We start from the raw sequence: 18,286 nt of genomic DNA on the forward strand, positions 1-18,286 counted from the left end.
ACAAATCACAGCAGAGTCATCTACACCAGCAGATTTTTAACCCAAGGTAAAAATAAACAGAAACATCTGTAAAGTAATCTTGCAGAAAGCTACGTTTATTAACAAATACATTTTCTAATAAAACGCCATCTGCAAGCAACCCTCAGCTTCCACTTGATATAAATAGGCCTTTTACTGTTTTCAGATGCAGTTCCCAGAAAATTATTCCAAGCCCTACTGCAAAACACATCAGTCTTTGTTGCTGCCTGGAATGTTAATAAATAACATCAAGTTTTTAAATAGTCAAACAAATTATTGGCTTGAAACAATCATTCCAATAGAAAAAGCTGACCTTTTGCAATAAAGTGGTTTAAGAATGCATCGCTCCTCATTCCTAGGATAAAAATATTACCAAGCAGGGAAATATTTTTTGGGGAAACTGAAAGCTGTGTAAAACCCATCTTGCGATTCTTCTCATATGTACACACCTACCTTCCAAAGGTTACTGGTTTAGAGAAACTCAGACTAGGAGAAAAAAAAAAATATAAATAGTTCAATCCGTATCCTTATTATACATCTGTGCTTGGAATGGACACGAATATGAACCAACTAAAATGTTCCTCACAGGACTACTGTTCTGACCAGCAATACAAAATTCAACAGCTTAAACTGCTGGTTGCAGAGATTGGGACTGAATCCCAGTATTAAGAGCTCTTCAAAATGCATAAAAGCTTCAATGGGACACATTTTCATAAGCATTATTCACAACTTAAGTCACATTAATTCCAATAAAAAGGAAAAAAAAAAAGGGATTTAGCAAACTCTGCAAATAAACTCCTTGCTGGCAGGACTGTTTAGTACCACTGAAATTTGAACACTGCCATTTTTCCTTAGAGTTTGAAACAGCAGTCTGTCTATCAAACTACCTACTAGCTGAGAATTCAGGAGTGAAAATTGCAGATGAACTGAGATATTAGAGTTCCCTGTCCAGAACTGGTATAGCTGGTTTACATATATTACACCCAACAGAGATCTAGCCTTTTAATATTAATCATAAACAAGAAATGTTAGTATTCCAAACTGTGCTTTAAAAACTACATTAAATATTGCTGCTGGGACTATCACAACAAACTGCACATTCTAGAAAAAGGAATGTTGTACACTGTAATCCCAGTAAACACAACTGCATATTTCCAGAGGAAAATATTCAGTGAATGCAATACTCAAGCAGTACTAGAGAGAAGATATTTTTAAATCACTTACTTCACTAACAGGAGGAATGTTGAGCTTTGGTACTTTGTTCTTCGAGCTAGGTGTGTTCACTTTTCCTTCCAGCAGTGTTCCAAAGGACTGGTTTCCATATCCACTCTCAATTTCTATTGGGGGTTTCAGTTCAGGTGAGTCATTGGGCACCTGGTCCTGACCATCCATGGGCCTGACATAAGCTGTGGGCTTTTGCTGGACCATGCTGTTTTTACAGTGGAGTCCTGGTGGGAAATTCTGAGTGGAAAGACCATTGTTTGCAGTTAACAAAGAAGTGGAAGGAAGTGGAGATCCAGGACCATGGCCTACAAACTCAGGCTCTGTGGGTGACTTCGAGTGGCTGTTTTCTTTGTAGGTGTGTTCTCCAGGTGCTGACTTTGCATGAGCGTGCCTCCTCGAGTGTGAAGATGTTGCCATAGCATTTCCTTCCTCAGTCCCCCCACTTTTATGCTGCTCACCCTGGCAGTTATAGAGATCTTCATACCTGCCCTGTGACTGGTCATGGGAAGAGCTGTGCTTTGTCCGACTCTGCTGACCACTGGACTGGCCTGGCTGGGCCCCACTGGAGTTGTGACCACTGCGTGACCAGTCTGTCCTTGACTTCCTGCTGCTCTGGTGGCTGTGCAGCAAAGTAGAATTGGATGACAATGAAGAAGGAGGAGGCATTGACGTTGATGAGTTGCCACTGATCTGATGAGATGGGATCATCCTGTTCCTCGGTTCTGGGAAAAAGTTCTGCTCATTTTTGTCAATGGGTGTCTGTGGGACAGAATTCTTTGGGATTCCTACAAGGTGGCTCTGGTTGGAGTGGTTGGTTAACAGATCCTTCATCTCATCATAATTTCCCAATGTGTTCTGGACACGGTTTGCAAGGGCATCACCTTTATTTGTCTAAAATATGAAAGGGAAAAAAAACCAAACAAACAGAAGAAGAAAAGCGTGAGTAAATTCCTGATTTACAAGTTACTGCTCAGAATAGTTGTCTTAGAAGATGGCAAATGTTAGCTGTTTAATGGTGTCATGCTGACATTTAATTAAATTTCAATTACATTTTGCATATGTTATGTAAGAAAAACCTATCAATAACTGTGTTCAAAGAATGTCTTGGAACGGGCTTGCATCAGTAACACTTGTCTACTGCTTCCCATTTTCTTAAATGTGCTCTCAGAGAAGTGTTTAAATTGCATCAGTTATGGATGTTAGGCGCAAAATAAGCTGGGTGTATGTCAGAGACGTTGGGCTTGTACATTTCACATCGTGCAAAACATGAGCGTACAATTACTGGCTACTGAGCATTTGAATTGTAATCACACAGTTGATGTAAGTATGTTATTGCTCTATCAGCCCCTTGACCCACAGTCCTGTCATAAATAGAAGCTGGGTAGTCTGCAACAGCACCAAACTCTTCACTCCAGTTTAACTTCAATTACCTTTTCACAGAAAGTACAGTTTGACCTGAAGTATCTCCCATCCGAATCCAGAGAAGAAAAAGCCTTTACCACATGGTATGGCAGGTTCAACTAAAAGATCATTCAGAAGTATTTTCTCATAGAACATAAACAGACATGACTGCCACATTTTTAAGCATCGGGATTCTTCCGCTGTCTGCAGGCTGGTTGTATTTCTTAATCCTGCTTTTTTTTGATTTCCAGTAATTATAAAAAAAATACTGACTCATCTTTGTTTCACTGCTATTATACATTTCCTTTTGAAGCATGAAATTTCTTTTTCCTTTTCCCTTTCACTTGGAAAAAGCGGGACAAATAAGCTGGAAGCTATAATTAATACACAGCTGATTTCCTCCCTCTTCCTGCTCTAACTCCCCCCACAGAGATGCAAAGCAGCAGCCTTCCTACTGACCTTTCTGTTCCATTGAAGTGACCAGCAGAGAAATAAAACATCTTATTCCCTATGCTCATGGCTTTACAAGACTCAAAGGATAAAAACAAAGCTGAACTACAGTTCCTGTTCAAGCAGATGGTTCACTTCTAGAGTCTGGAATTAAATGACAAAGTTATGTCATGATACAGCCAAACTCTACTTCTGTTTCGAGGGTTTTTTTCACTCAATAAAACAAGTAGTGCCACAGTCCAATGGCCAGGCCATAAAGATGGGGAGAATCAGCATTAGGAGCCAGTGCTTGGTTAGAGAGTGTCACGGCTCTTTGGTGAGGGATCCTACTATGCCCCTGATCCCATTTTCCTCAAGTATGAAAGAGAAGTTTGAGTGATGAAAAACATTCATGCATGGATTTCTCCTGAAATATCTACTTCTATTAGCCACTGCTGAACTAGTCAGAGGATGAAAAGACCACTGAACATGCCATAAAAAATGTTAAAAAAAAGAAGATAATAAATGCAAATTTCCTTTTGCTCATTCTCAGGGATTGTAACATACATTAGCACTGCACTGAGGCAGTGATTTAAAAATTAACTGTTCAACGTTGTTCCTGTCTCTATACATTTTGCCAGTGCTCCTAACTGACACAGTTAATAATCCCAGTTGTGGAGAACCACGAATCACTTTAATTCACTAACTAAGTCCCCAGGTTGGTCATTTTAGTGGCAAAAATTATATTCTAGCTAAGCCAAGAATAAGCTCTTTGTATATGAGCAGTCTCCTTCAACTGAGTTGCACAATGAGCTGTTTGGGCAGCAGCCAAAACCAGGCTTTCTCTGTTCAACCCCCAAATTTAAAACAAGGAGATTCCATTGTGCTTAAGGGCCCAGCAGGAATTATGATTCGAAGTCTAAACACTTACATACTTGTTCGGTTTCCTCCCTACCCAAACACTTTAACTCCTTATGGGACAGAACATGGGAAATAACAGTGTCAAAAAAGAGCCTGACCACCAACCTTCACCTCTGTGGCTCAGTTACACTTCCAGGGAGCTTTTAGCTTATTTTCCAGAAAGCACAGGTTAAAAAGATTTTTAAAAAGGTACTGACAAGGTATCATAAGTGCAACACTTCAACATCCCAGCACAATACATGGCTCTTGTCTAGATCCTCATAGAGAAAATGTTTTAACTTGAAAGTAGATATTTTCAATAGTTTTATGCTGGAGGTACCTAATTCTCTCAATGTATTTTCTTTTACGTGTCACATGATGATAAATATAACTTTGCTTGATATTAAGTCTATTTTATGCCTAATGTTCACATTCTGGGGATAAAAGACATTGTATAAATCCTAGGTATTATTATTATTATTCATAGCCTTTTACAGGGAACATTAATAAAAATATATTTACTGAAAACCATGGAGATTAAATTATTTTCAACATCCTTAGTGTATTTTAAGTACACTAAAGCTCATATCCAATGGTTACTGAAGTCAATGGAAGGATAATTACTCTCTTCAGTGGCCTTTGGACAAGACTGAAAAGCAAAAAACCCATTATTAATGGTAATTTGGCTTACACTTAAATAAAATTAGAGCACACGCAACTAAGATCACACTTAGGTATCACATCACAATCTAAATGAGCTCAGGAATGTGGTGCACTGCTCTATCTGCAGTTAAGACATAAGGCATAACATTAATATTTTCACTTTATCTCCACAACAAATCCAGGGCTCTCACAAGGAGCACAGGACTCCTGACAAGCCCAGATACCAGCAAGAGAAACACAAAATCCAGTCATAATTTCTGCTTGCTCTTTGTTACTTCCAGACTGGGGACAATTTCTACCTTCATATGCTGGATAATTGGCTGATTTCTTAAAGAAAATCTCTGTACATCTTGCTTTTTGAACAACATGCTGCATCACAATTTTGTTGCTCTCAAGGAAATGCTGCATTTTGAGTATTCCAAGGCATAAATTATATGTCTGGTTTATGACTCATGGCTAGTGGCATTCCCCCTCATTTTAGGCTTCTGTTAATTTAGGAAATGCACATCTTCCTTCATTTGCTTCTATTTATTTCAAAAGAAAGAAATTTCTTTTGAAATTTTCTTTCTACCTGTAATAGAATCCTACTGGAAGACTAATTTGCCAGGTAGCTATTGCATTGTAGTTTTAAAAAGAAAAGAACTAATGCACTCAAACCCATAAGCCCCCCATTTACAACTGTTTTGTGAAAATTTGTGTGAAACTTGAGGTTTCACAATTCATTCACTTCCTCATTCCTCATGGTTAAACTAACCTCCATGGATTGGAAGCTGAGATCTTTTTTATGCTAAGCTTGAAAAGCATGGAGGGGCTTTACCTGGAAAAGATAAATGATTTAATGGAAATGCTGCCCATTGGGTTCTCTTTCTCAAGTTGAACTCTTCTGAGGCAATTCCTTTGAAAAGTAACAAAAACACTCCCACTGTCTCCTTTTAAAATGCTCATCTCTGAGTGATTCAAAACATTAAAAAGGTATCAACAATTCAGTAGTAAAATTACAGGAAAACTCCGACATTGCTTTTTCAAATGTTTGTTGCTGTTCCACTGCAGGTCCTTCTCTGATCCCTTCTGCCAAATCAAGCATGAGCAGGTTGCACCAGGGCTTGAAGGCAGGACCTACAACCCACTTGCATTGAAGAGCAACACAACCCTTCCTGCCTGACCTTCCCAAAATAATGCTGGGTGTCATCACATTGCCAAAGGTGTTGTTTTCCCCCATGAGACAGTGGAGCTTCAAAAGGAGACATTTATCTTTTAACAAGCATGGAAAAATGTATTTTATACACCCACAGAAATAAATATCTCTTCTCATGTAAGTGCACACATAGGTAAACTACAAAGAATCAGTGGAGAAACACGCATTTGTACAAACCAAATGAACACCAATGGGTTTTTTTTGACAGAGGGAGAGAAAGAGGCTGTAACAGTCAGAGCAGAGAGATGACAGATGAAGGCAGATACTCCACACATCTCATGACACACAATGGCAGAAGGCTCCCAGAGAAAATCTGAGCTCCCTTCTCTGTATCCTCAATTTCTCAGTGCAGTCTTAAAACAGCTGCCAGTTGTTCAGACTTTAAAATTTCAGAAACAGCAGTGGTGGTATTTCCTACCCCTGACAGTGCCTCCTCTGGATACTGCTGAAGCAAAAGAGGAAGGAATGATAAACCAGGAACGACACTAGGTCTGGGAACAATAGAAAGAAAAAGAGATGTTTCCTATGTCCTGAGACCTGCTTTTCCCAATCTTCTCTTCATCACTGTAGTGTCCATGTTATCTCCCAGATCTCTCAGATTTCTCAGAAATGCACCAGCTGTACCCTGAGCTGATGCCCATCAGCAGAGCCAGCCCAGTGAGGATGGGCCATCACAGGCCACAAAAATACTTTTCTGGGCACTGTTTTATCTCCCTCTGCTCCCACTGAGTGAGACCAGAAGAGACAAGTGCAGCTTCTTGTGTGCCTTGAGTCTCATGAACACACAAATATCCGGTCATCTCAAAATAGAGAAGGAATTCAAACTGCACGTGCAGGAAATTTGTTCTCACGTCAGGGTCTCTTCATTTTGTTTTAGAATAAATGCAAACAACCCCCTGAATTTAATTTTGCACTTACTTAAGAATAAAAATCACTACATATCCACTAAGAGCTAGATTCAGCTTTTATTAGTGCCTAGGAAACCCTGCTGTGGCTGGGTCTTAGAACTGCAGAACTTAAAAAGGAAACAGTGGTCTATCACTTTATCCCTTTTTCCTCCTCCTGTAAAGTGAAGCAACACCTAGCTTTCCTATTTCATTTTTCTTCTACTTGTTTTTTCAAGTTTAGGACTTATTTAACTACTAACTATTTAACTCCTTTTGCATGCAATTTCTTCTCAATTCTCATCTTTCACAATTTATAATTATAATGCTTTTTTAGGGTAGTATTGCATTATATTTTGCTTAATCACATGAAGTTTATAAACTTCTCTGCCAAGTAGGTGAAAAGCAACTAAAAAATAAACTTACCCAGAAAGTCCATCAGGATAATTTTTGAAGAGAAATTTTGAAGAGAAAATAAATTTTGAAGAGAAACCACATGCTCTGCGTACACTTGGTGCAAATACATACACGCTAAATAGATCTAAAATCAGATATTGTCTTTCTTATTGCACATAGATACAATTGATATTGGTGGTGCATGATTTTAGTTCTTGCTACAAGAGTTTGCAGTGTTTTACAGTTTTGCATCCTGGTCTACCTCCTGAAATCCAGATGACCACTTACATTAATCTAATGGAATTATCCATACAATATTTACAATAATATTGAGTAACTACATGGACTAGTAATGTTCCATAGGATTAATTCAGCAAATCTGTCACGGGTAAGGGATCTCTCAGCCTTGGGTAATGAAGGACTCTTTACCCCTGAGAGGCATCTCTGCTCAAGCAGAGGGTCACCTGGGGTGCAGCACAGAGATCAAACTGGGCTCCTGCTGGTGGCAATATTTACAGGGTAAAGTAGCTGGCTGCCAATCAATAGAAGAGACAAGACAGATGTCTTCAGTTCAGCTCTGATATCTTGCTCGTACTTTTTTGAAATGTTTTTCAAGATACCTTCACTCCCCTGAACATGAGCCCGGGGTTTCCAGCTGGCAGGTTCATGCCAAGGAAGAAAGGCCTGCTGCTCCTCAGCCAGCCTGAACCAAAGCACAGCCAGGAGTCGAGCGCATCCATCACTCTTCCGTGGTCTATAATTATTAGACCCCATTTGATAATAAATGGCAGCCTTTTCTCCTCCTTTTTGGGTGATTTTCAAAGAGCCCTCATCCTCCCTTACAGCTGCTAACAATGTAAAATGGAAAGATGAAGTGGTGGCCTTTCAATGGATGGCACTGATTGGGAGGAGAAAGAGATATGGAAATTTACATTCTGATGAATTCTTTAGGGAATGTCTCACTGAAAATCAAAGCAGCAGAAATCATAAAGGGGGACATCCCTTGGTGATGAAAATCTCAGGCAGCAAAGCTCCTCAGAGAGAATAAGACTTGTAACAAAAGTCCCTTTCATACCCTTGTTATTCTCCCCAAAGGTTCAGTCTCCCAAAAGACATTCTTTGGATGGTTATGATTGCACAAGAAAGATTATGGACTCATTAAAAGAGTAATAAAGTACTGGAAAGATCTGCCTGGGGAGGTGGTGGAGTCACCATCCCTGGATATGCTTAAAGAAAGGCTGGATGTGGCACTGGGTGCCAGGGTTTAGTTGAGGTGTTGGGGCTTAGTTGGACTCAATGATCTTGAAGGTCTCTTCCAACCTGGTCATTCTGTGATAATAGATTATAGAGAGGATATTGGTTTTAAGAACTCAGACATATTTTCTTCCTGAAAATGAAAGCATTAGCTTTGTAGGCAAAAACCCACCTGTAGAAATACCAGCTGCACATACTTCTACTGCAGGACTTTGCTGTATGGTAAGAGGAAAAAATCCTGAACTGGACTGAAACCATAACTCTTGATTCTGCCAATGCAACCTGGGCAGCACATTCAGCTTGCTCTGCTGCCATGTGCTGATTTGGATCCTCAGTGTATTCAAGAGTGTAAGTACCACGGCAGATGCAACACTTCCATTTCTTAGAGGTGATAAAGAGCTCTATTTGTATTTGTGTAAGACATTCTGAAAATGCAAAACATAACAACGTAATTTACCTTGTAGGGTTCCCCAAAGAGGTTAAAACCTGAAGCAAAGAGATCTTCATCTTGCTGGACTTCCTGGTTTCTTCTCTCCCATTCCTTTCGCTTAAGTGCACTCCGGTCTTGCTCATAGTGACTGGAGAAAGACAAAAATGACAACGTGTTACTTTCCCCATAATTTGTTACACGTTTATTGCTATCAGTAATAGCACCAAAACATCAGAAACTCCTGAGGACAACTCTGAAAGAAACACTCACTGAATAATTTTTCCAAATTTAAATCTGGAATCATACAACTATGCAAAGTTGGGCAGTAGGGCAGCAGGAGCAATTCTGAAATGGAAAGTGTTTCAATGAAACAGTAAAATTATTGTTTACAAATTTACAGAGCATTATGCAGAAGTATAAAACACATTTTGACTCTTTGTACTAATGTAAATACACGTGGACCTGCACACAGGTGTGCCCACAAAACATGGGTCTGTGCAGGGAAAGCAAATGTGAAGGCAAGGAAGCACAGCAACATCCACAAATCCGTTACACCAAACATCCATCCCAAGGCTCCAGTTCAGCCTCCTGTGATTTAGACCACCTAATTCTGTCCCACTTCTTGTTAAAATTTATGTATGGCTTCATTGTACATGTCAAGGAGGGGTTAAGAAGTGTTTTGTAGTAGCAGGCTGCTGGAAGAGATTTTAGGATAGCTGATGCCAGTATCAGATAATTCTCCACACAAACACAGGAAAGGATCTAGCACCTCGCTGTAGCAATGGTGAGTGGCACTTATCTGTGTGTCAGCTTGCTTTGTGCACCTGTCACCTCGATGACAGGCTGAGAGACCACACTCACTTCTCCCCTGAATAACACTGAAGTACTTTGGTCTCTTGGCTCTGCAAACTACCTCCTGCTCCTCTGAGGGAAGAGATATAATTAAAACCCTGAAGGAGAGAAGGGGGGAAATAGCAAAGGAAAGAGGAAAGGAGAAGATGCATACTTCAACGTGCACTGACAACCTCTCATGTGACAGGCATTAAGGGACACTTCTGTGCTTTCAACCCGCATTTGATTTGTTAGGAGGCTTTTGGCTCTGCTTTGTGTCAGTTAATTAGCTCCCGAATTCCAGATGACAATTTGAATAGCAGATTCGGTGCATGCCCTGATGTTATCTGCAGCAGGCACAGTCTCCCTGTACATGCACACATGCACACGCAGCCTGCATGTACAGATGCTGACATACAAACACACACATTCCAGCTGTAACAAAGAACACTTCAATTCTCCTGTCTCTGCCCAGGATGAATTAAATCTCCATAGAGCTCCACTGCACTTGGAAGATAACCAAATATCTACAACTTTTTCCTTTTTAGCTCAGCATGATGTTGTATTGAAAGCTTCACACCGAGAGATATAATGAGGAATGAACTGCACAGTGATGAGGCTTTAACAGTGTATAAAGTCACTGATTTCTGAGTGAAACCACAATTACTAATTTGAAGCACCAGCTAATTAAAACCACAGCTATGTATTTAGCCTCTTGTTATACCTACTGCAGTTTATAATTATGAGGACCTCTTTATCTACTCAATTAAAGTTCTTATGATTCAGGCAGGTTGTGTTTGAACCTGCAAGCCCTGTGGAGAGCACAGGAAAGCATATGTCTGTTGCCTGATGACTCCACGTAGCTTTACACTTATACACTTGTTTTTGTACAGGAAAGGGAAAGAAAAAAAAAAAAGAAAGACATGCCACAATGAGATTTCTAAATAAAAAAATATGAATTAATAATTGATTTAAGCAATTCAAGACCACTCAGACTTGGATTGAATAAGGCTTGATTATGGCTTGTAAACTGAATGCAAAGCCACCTACATAGGCTGAGCTGAATGATTTCCTTCCACATTTGCCTTCTACAAATTAGAAGGCTGAAAATATGCCATGTTTTGTTGTATTTAATTTAATCGTTTATAACACCTCCTGACGTACTGACATCACTAACACCAAGAGCAAGCTCCAGAGCACTGTTCTAATCAATGGTGCATTTTTGCAGAGGGGATAGCACTGTTTGCTGGTTTCCTGAGGGAGACAGAAGGGAAATTGTTGGAAGGACAGTCACTTCACTATTCTACACATGACCACATTGCTAATGCAACACTATAAATCACAAACAACCTGTTCATACTAAAAGGTGAAGGGGGGAATATCCCTTCCTTTCATATCCTAAATCAAGATTAAAATCCACAAAAATGGGAGTGAATGCAAGCTGTTTCCCAAACTGGCACCCAAAGATGAGGCCAAGGCTGATTCCATCTCTCCCCACAGCTTTGCTGGAGCTGGGGTGGGGTTAACCCAGAAATAATCCAGCCCAGGAGCAGCAGGAACACACTGTGTTTATCCCTCTCATGGGGGATCTTTCCAGAGGTTTCTCTGGCAGTTTGACCCACAGACTGTGAGACTCTTCAGCAAGATCAGGTCATGGCGAAGTTACAGTCTCCCTGATCTAGTCTATAGTAAGATTTTCTATCCTGCATAAGCAATGTTTGCTATGGAAGCACTCCCATCCCAGGACTGCCAGCACCCACTTCAGAAAGAATTATTCATGAAAGTTGGAGCTGCATTTTACAGCTTCCCAATGGCTTCCTCAGCCTGGGGTTTTGGGGTGAAATACTGGGCACATTCAAATCAAACAGTCTGGCCACTGAACACAGAGATCAGAGAGTGCAGCGCACAACACATCTCACCCTTCATGTGAAGTTACAGCATTTTGTTATCTAAAAGCCAGCTCAGGTCACAAACATGCAAAGTATTTAGGAAACCAAGTGAGGCATTATGCCATATCCTATCTGAGAAAAAGCAGCAAAGACCCTAAGACTGCTAAGATATGCTTTATGACACGCTACTAAACCACAAATTCAGAAACTATGAAAGCAGCACTGGCATAATTCAAAGTGGCATAATCACTTTAAAAGACATTAACTTAAGCTAACACAGTGTTTAGAATGTTAGCAGTAAAAGTTTGAAAAGACAGCATTTTCCAACACAACACAGTGAAGTATTTCGCTTTTATTGTGTTTATGGAAGATTTAAATTTCAGGCACCCAAGAGGTAAGTACAATGACACACCTCCAGCCCTAGATCCCAACAATGTTTACCAAGTACAAAACTCTGAGAATCCATGTTACAACAAAAGCAAAAGCCTAAGTAAACTGTTACCACTGCTTCGATCCTAATCTCACTCTCATATATTTTCTTGTGAGAACAAAAAAACCCAAAAAACAAAAAACAACCAAATAAAACAAAACAAAACACCCTCAAAAAATCAAAAACAAAACCACACAAACAAAATAAAAGCTGCACTTTGAACTTTCTATTGGCAGAGCCACAGGGCAGCCTTAAGTGTACAAAGCATCTGTGCAAAAGGAAGTGGTTGTTCATCCTGTCAGGTCCATTACTTGGTTTATTTCTCTGCAAATGCACTTTTGCTCTGAGAACGCTTGACACGGCACTGATTGTGGCCACAGGAAGTCAAATATTGTAAGATCATACACAGATTAGGGTAACAACTTATTTGGGTTCTGTGGAATTCAAAGGGGGATGCTGATTAGATCTCAAGGCTGCAGTGCACTGAGAACCTAATGGGATGCTCTCCAGAAATTCTTAACACGGCCACAATGCAATCTCTGGGACTTATGTTTAATTTTTAGCTTAACTAATGTTCTGTGAAATACAGAGATGTGATTAGTGGTGAAGGTGTCAGTGAAAACTATAGTCAGATACTGTGGGGAACATCAGAGTTCAGCCTGTCTCACTAGTGTGAGAAATACTTCATGACTCCTCTAAAGCCAGGAGAGCAGGATATCACAATACAGACTTTCATAAACATTTTACAAAAAGAGATACAGAAGAAAACAGCTGTAGGCCACAATATTCACTATATCCAAGAGGGCAGTTCCCTAGACACAACTACTACATGACAGTGCAGTTTAAATATGAGAGCTCTATTGTTTTGTTACCACTTATTAGATTAATAATTGAATTTGAATGGGGAAGCCTGTACATAAATCTGAGAATACCAGGCATAGTGAGCAATAAGACAAAAGCACATGAGACCACCAACCTACAAATAACCAGTGTGCTGGATATGGCAGACAGAACAACAACTACAACTGTAATGTTGTTTTGTTATGTTAACACTGGGGCAAGGCTGCAAATGCATTTTGAAGAACAGCCCATGGAAATATTTAATGCTTTGCCAGCAGAGCAGCACACATCCATTTGCCATTCTCCTCAGCTATGGGCACCCTAAGGAACAGAGGTGAGCAGTCTTAAGCTGTGCCAAGGGAAATATAGGCTGGATATCAGGAAAAAGTTTTTTACAGAAAGGGTAATAAAGTACTGGAATGGTCTGCCTGGGGAGGTGGTGGATTCACCATCTCTGGATGTGTTTAAGAAAAGACTGGATGTGGCACTCAGTGCCATGGTTTAGTTGAGGTTAGGGCTGGGTTGGACTTGATGATTCTGGAGGTCTCTTCCAACCTAATGATTCTGATGCCCTGTGACACCTGCTGCCAGGTGCCCAGCCTGTGTGAGCCTGCAGGGTGTCACCAAGGACAGCACAGCTGCACCTTCACCCCCACTATAGCCCTCACTGGGGACAATCCAGCCCAGTCCCTGGAGAGCACAGAAGAGGAGGACGTGGCTGAGGCAGAAGGAGGTTATATCAAGGCAGAAAGATAACAGACACGCACACACGGTTTTGGACTGGAAGCTAAAAATGTGGATCTGGCAATAAGAGATGGATGAAAGTCAGGTGAGCGCTGGCTACAAAAAGGAGAACTAGAAGGAGAATAAAATTTGGGGCACTGCAAAGTACAGTGCAGCCATCTGTGGTGAAAGTGAGAGGATGGGGTGCAAAAGATCTGCAGGAAAAAGAAAAAACCTTTTAGGATAGACTGCAACAAAGTAAGAGGTTATAGGGAAGAGTTAAAGGAAAGCTGATGAAATGAGACCAGCAGCCAAAGGCTGAGCCCTAGCGTTTGGGGTTTATTTTCAAAGTCGTGCTAACTAAAGCCACAGAAGTCTCCCAAAGCACAGAAGACTAGGAAAGAGCCTGAAAGACTGGAGAAGGAGCAGAAGAAAGAAGTCAGACCAGACAAGTTTGAAGGAGTATCTCTGTGATATTGAGAAAAAAGTAGAAGAGAGAAAAATGATCAAACACCTCATGTTGCAGACAAACCATGAATGAGAACAGAACACGGCTCTGTTCATTCAGTCAAAACAACAAGAGCCCAATAGGGAAAGAATCAATAAAAAAAGCAGGAGCAGAGAGGCTTTACAGCAGTGACAGATTACATCCACGAGAATAAATGAGTGACATTCAAAAAAGCCAGCATTTATCCACAATTTAAGGAAGAAGTAGTTGCTGTTCTCAATAACATGTCTCAATTCACAGAAATGCACACTACATCAAATCAAACATTTCCCTGTACTAGTTCCAACCCCCCTCCTTGAAATATCAGCTATGCCTAAATGATGAAAGACGTTCTCAAACTGAAATGTTTGTAATTTGTGGAAGCAAGAAATAAACACAAGCTTCTAAACTAAGACACAGTGGATATAAAATTATATGAATTTCAGAACTGGAAGTCCTTTCCCAAGGTTGTTGCTTCATAGTTTTTACTCAGCCCACAAGTACTCAGGAAGTGGGAGAAGTAAACTCGGAAACTGGGCTTCCTCAAAAGCAAACTCACACTCCTGCACGAGGTATTAAACATCCCAAATCAAAACCCACTCATGAGTATGTTTAATTTACAGGAGAAATCCAGCTCAGGTCACTGAGGGTATCCCCCCATGCTTCAAACACATTCCTGCTTTTCCACGCCTGTGCAATTCTTCTTCAACGTGATTTTAAAGTGTAAGGCAAAAAGCATTTCACCTGGCAATCAGACTGGGTGAAAAAGACTACTTTTAATGAATACATTACAGTGGGAATTCACTTCTACATAATCCCAGTTTTATCTCACCATAACTCCACTGATTTCATGTAAAAGCAGAGAACCACAGCTCTGTACAAAGGAAGAAAAACTGCCTTCCTCTCTCTTTGCAGATTCTCCCAGTATAAACACCAGTATTTTAATGCATTCATTCCAAATGAAAAAAGAAAGAAAAAGAGAAAAAGCAGCCTCGGGTCTTAAATTTCATCACAGGTCATAAAATATATTAAGTAAATGAGAGGAATTTCAAAATCTGATATTTAGGCAGAAATATGGCCAACTTAACATATCTTCCCTGCTGATCTGAAGTCTTTGTTTCACTAATGATAAACAATATAAGCACCACCACACTTTAAATAGCAAAATTCTTCTTCCTCTGTTTATCAGCACTGAGCTTACATCTTTGTCCTGGTAACTTTCCTACTTGACAGAGACAAATCAAGCCATAGCAAGAAGAGCTTTACGAGTTCTTAGTATCTTTCATATTTAATGTTTACTTTAATGTTGTCTTCCTTTTCATAGCACGAGTAGTTACTGAGAGTATCTAGCACAGAACATATCTATCACTGCACTTCAAGATAAATGATTTATTTTAAAACATAGAATATTCTGTCTTTGATGTTCGACAGTTCTTGCAGAGAAGCACTTGAGATGGTCACTGGTTATCTATCCACACGAGCTAAATCTCTTCACAATTTTGCATTAAAAACAATGCCATTCCTGTAGCAGATTTAATAGAGAATACAGAAGATTAAAGAAAAGAAAATAATGCCCAAGAGACCCCTGGGTGAATTATGGAAATGTAAGCTAAGGGTTTGGTTAGTATCTGTCATGTTCCTTATTCTTTTTAGCTATTCCCACACAGACCAAGCACCTAGAAAATGTTATTTTTACCTCAGTTTTGTCCTGGTTTTAGTCCTATGCAGCCCCAAACCTTTCCTGAACATGAAAATTTGGAAGGAACGATTCTGGGGGAATGGATGGCAGAGATAAGCTTCCTGAATAGTAAGCATATAAAGAATAGATGAGGTTTCAAAAGGGAGCATTTATTGTTTCCTGTATCATAGCACATTGTCTTTCAATATGATTAGTTATCAGTCTGAGTTATCAAAAAGGGGGATGAAATAAAGCGCTTACGCAGTTATGCTTCATTGATGTCAGCTAGGGGAGCATGAAAATCTCCATGAAGTTGGGTAATTGATGTGTAAATCAGAGCTCAATCACTCTGTAATAGAAATGGTCCCACTGAAAGTATGGCTGTTGAACAGCATTGCAGAAGGGTGGGGAAAGAAAAGAGAAACAGAGTCAAGACTTATTTATTAAAAAATATAATAACTGGCAATTTACACAATTTTCTCTTCAAGGGAGAAGTGCTGTCAGAGGCATTTAAAGGCAAGCTGCAGATCACTATATTTGGGTGCCCTGATTTGGCAATAATTAACTCTTTCTGTTTTATTAAAATGCTTGGGGACACTGTTATGGATATTTAAAAAGCAAATTAAATGAACATGTTCATCCTTTGAAAGGCAACACGTGTAAATGACATCAGCAATTGTAATTTGCTTAACAATGTGTGTTCAAGGTATGTTTTGGAGTCCTATTACAGCCTTCTTGTCAGTTCAAATTTGCAGTATGAGAAACAAAAGCAAAACTGAAAGAAAAAGGGGGGGGGAAAGGAGCCTAAAGAGAAAAATGGTTATAACCACATCTTCGGAAGGACATAAAAGACAAACAGTCATTAGAACATCAGTCACATAAAACAGCTTTCCAACATGTGGTATTTCTAAGAGTAAACATCTGATTCATAAAGGAAAGATCTAGCTAAGATAACATTATGGGGTTATTTTTGAAGTAATTTTTCTTCTTTAAATAAATGAATTCACAATAAGGTGTTGATACCAATCTCCCAGAAACAACTGGAGTCCAGTATTCTAGTTATAACTCACAATAAACCACTGATAGACTCTAACAAACCTACATAAATGTGAAATTAAAGAGCATTTTTGGAATCAAATGAATCCCATTCAGGACACTAGAGCTGGATTAGGAAGCTTTATTGGATGGATAATGTGCTGTGACTCTAACGGGACTGATCACTGCAAGGGGCTTGAATAGGAAAGGAGGTTCAACCTTAACTCTCAATTTCATTGCCTGAGTTTAACAGAGTATAACATATTTCTAAATGGCTTTTTGGTTTGGGGTTTTGTTGTTGTTGTTGGCTTTTGGTTTGTTTATTTGTTCATTTTTGTTGGGGTTTTTTAGCTCAGTTGGGGTTTTTTGTTTGCTTGTTTTTATTAGGTTGTTTTTTTTAATTTTGATCTGTCCGGGGATCTGATGTTTCTACAAAATTCACTGAAGGCAACAAAGCCGTGAAGCCTTTGCAAAAACATGTACTGTGTTTCAGAGACACCTTTTAACAGCCTCCTGGCTGCCATCACATTTGACCTGCCCATCAGCACCAGCACTCTGTGTATTAATGCACTAAGGGCAAATATACATTGTGTTTAGTTGCATGCTGTGCATTATTCTTCATACACATTAATAGCAAATGTGGCACAGTACTGCTACAAAGAGTGTATTTTACATGTATTACTCCCAAGACATAACACTAATTTGAATCAATAAAAACCTTCTGACAGTGCTTGTTACAGTCCGGTTTTACTTCACCTGAACACCATTTATTTTTGTACGTGTACCGTTTTCAAAGATTAAAATGCATTTTAAAGTATAGAAACTCAAAATCTTTAACTTATCATCTAATGTGTACAGATTGAATTCTTACACCTGAGCCAAAAACCATTTTGGAACTCAAGTTTTGTCTTTATCTTTTCTCATATATATATATATATATATATATAAATACTGCCACTCAAAACTTCCTGGGGACCTGTAGGATGCTCCCTTAAAAATGGACTCCACATGTTTGTATTTGCTTGAAACTTTGGCATTGATCTGCAAGAAATGGCAGAATTGAATAGACAGAAATAAATTTTGTCTTTTAAAAGAGTCAGAAACAATCACTGATTAACAGAACCTTTGGGTACAGGTGAATCAGCAGAATCAACTGCTTGGGCATTTTATTGCAGAAATGCTTCTGTGTGCTCCTACAGCTCTAATGAATGCATTCATTTACTAACAGGTACCTCTGCTCCCTCGGGCATTTTCACATGCTGGGCAGCTCTGTAACCACATGTTAAGTTCAAGAACATGTTAAGGATTCAGCAGGATGATTATTTCATTCATCACTCCTAGACTGAGGGAAAAGTTCTCACAGGTCTCAGTGAGCAGTGCACACACACAGGCTGATTCAGACCCCCAGTGCACAAAAAACAGTACTGTAAGCCTAATATAATTTAATTGCTTGTTATTTAGGACATTGTCTGGCTAAAGAAATTGTCATTTACATAAATTATTCTTCTCTCAGTTGAAACTATGTAATTGCCTCCATGTGTTTTGGTAGAACCAGAGGAGAGGACAGAGATGATCAAAT

The 18,286-nt window shown here is 39.5% G+C and overlaps 1 protein-coding gene across 3 annotated transcripts in view; it reads right to left on the minus strand.

Moving 5' to 3' along the window:
- AFF2 (ALF transcription elongation factor 2) overlaps positions 1-18,286 on the minus strand; it is a 339,134-nt gene that overhangs the window by 244,091 nt on the left and 76,757 nt on the right. For all 3 annotated transcript variants that reach the window (XM_083876555.1, XM_083876554.1, XM_083876556.1), the window contains exons 2-3: positions 8,822-8,942; positions 1,243-2,133 (exon numbers count right to left, since the gene is read on the minus strand). In XM_083876555.1, coding sequence (XP_083732681.1) covers positions 1,243-2,133; positions 8,822-8,942 — 1,012 coding nt within the window. The remainder of the gene's footprint in view (positions 1-1,242; positions 2,134-8,821; positions 8,943-18,286) is intronic.

Source organism: Zosterops lateralis (genome assembly GCF_965231275.1).
Source record: "Zosterops lateralis genome assembly, chromosome: 21".
Taxonomy (NCBI): Eukaryota; Metazoa; Chordata; class Aves; order Passeriformes; family Zosteropidae; genus Zosterops; species Zosterops lateralis.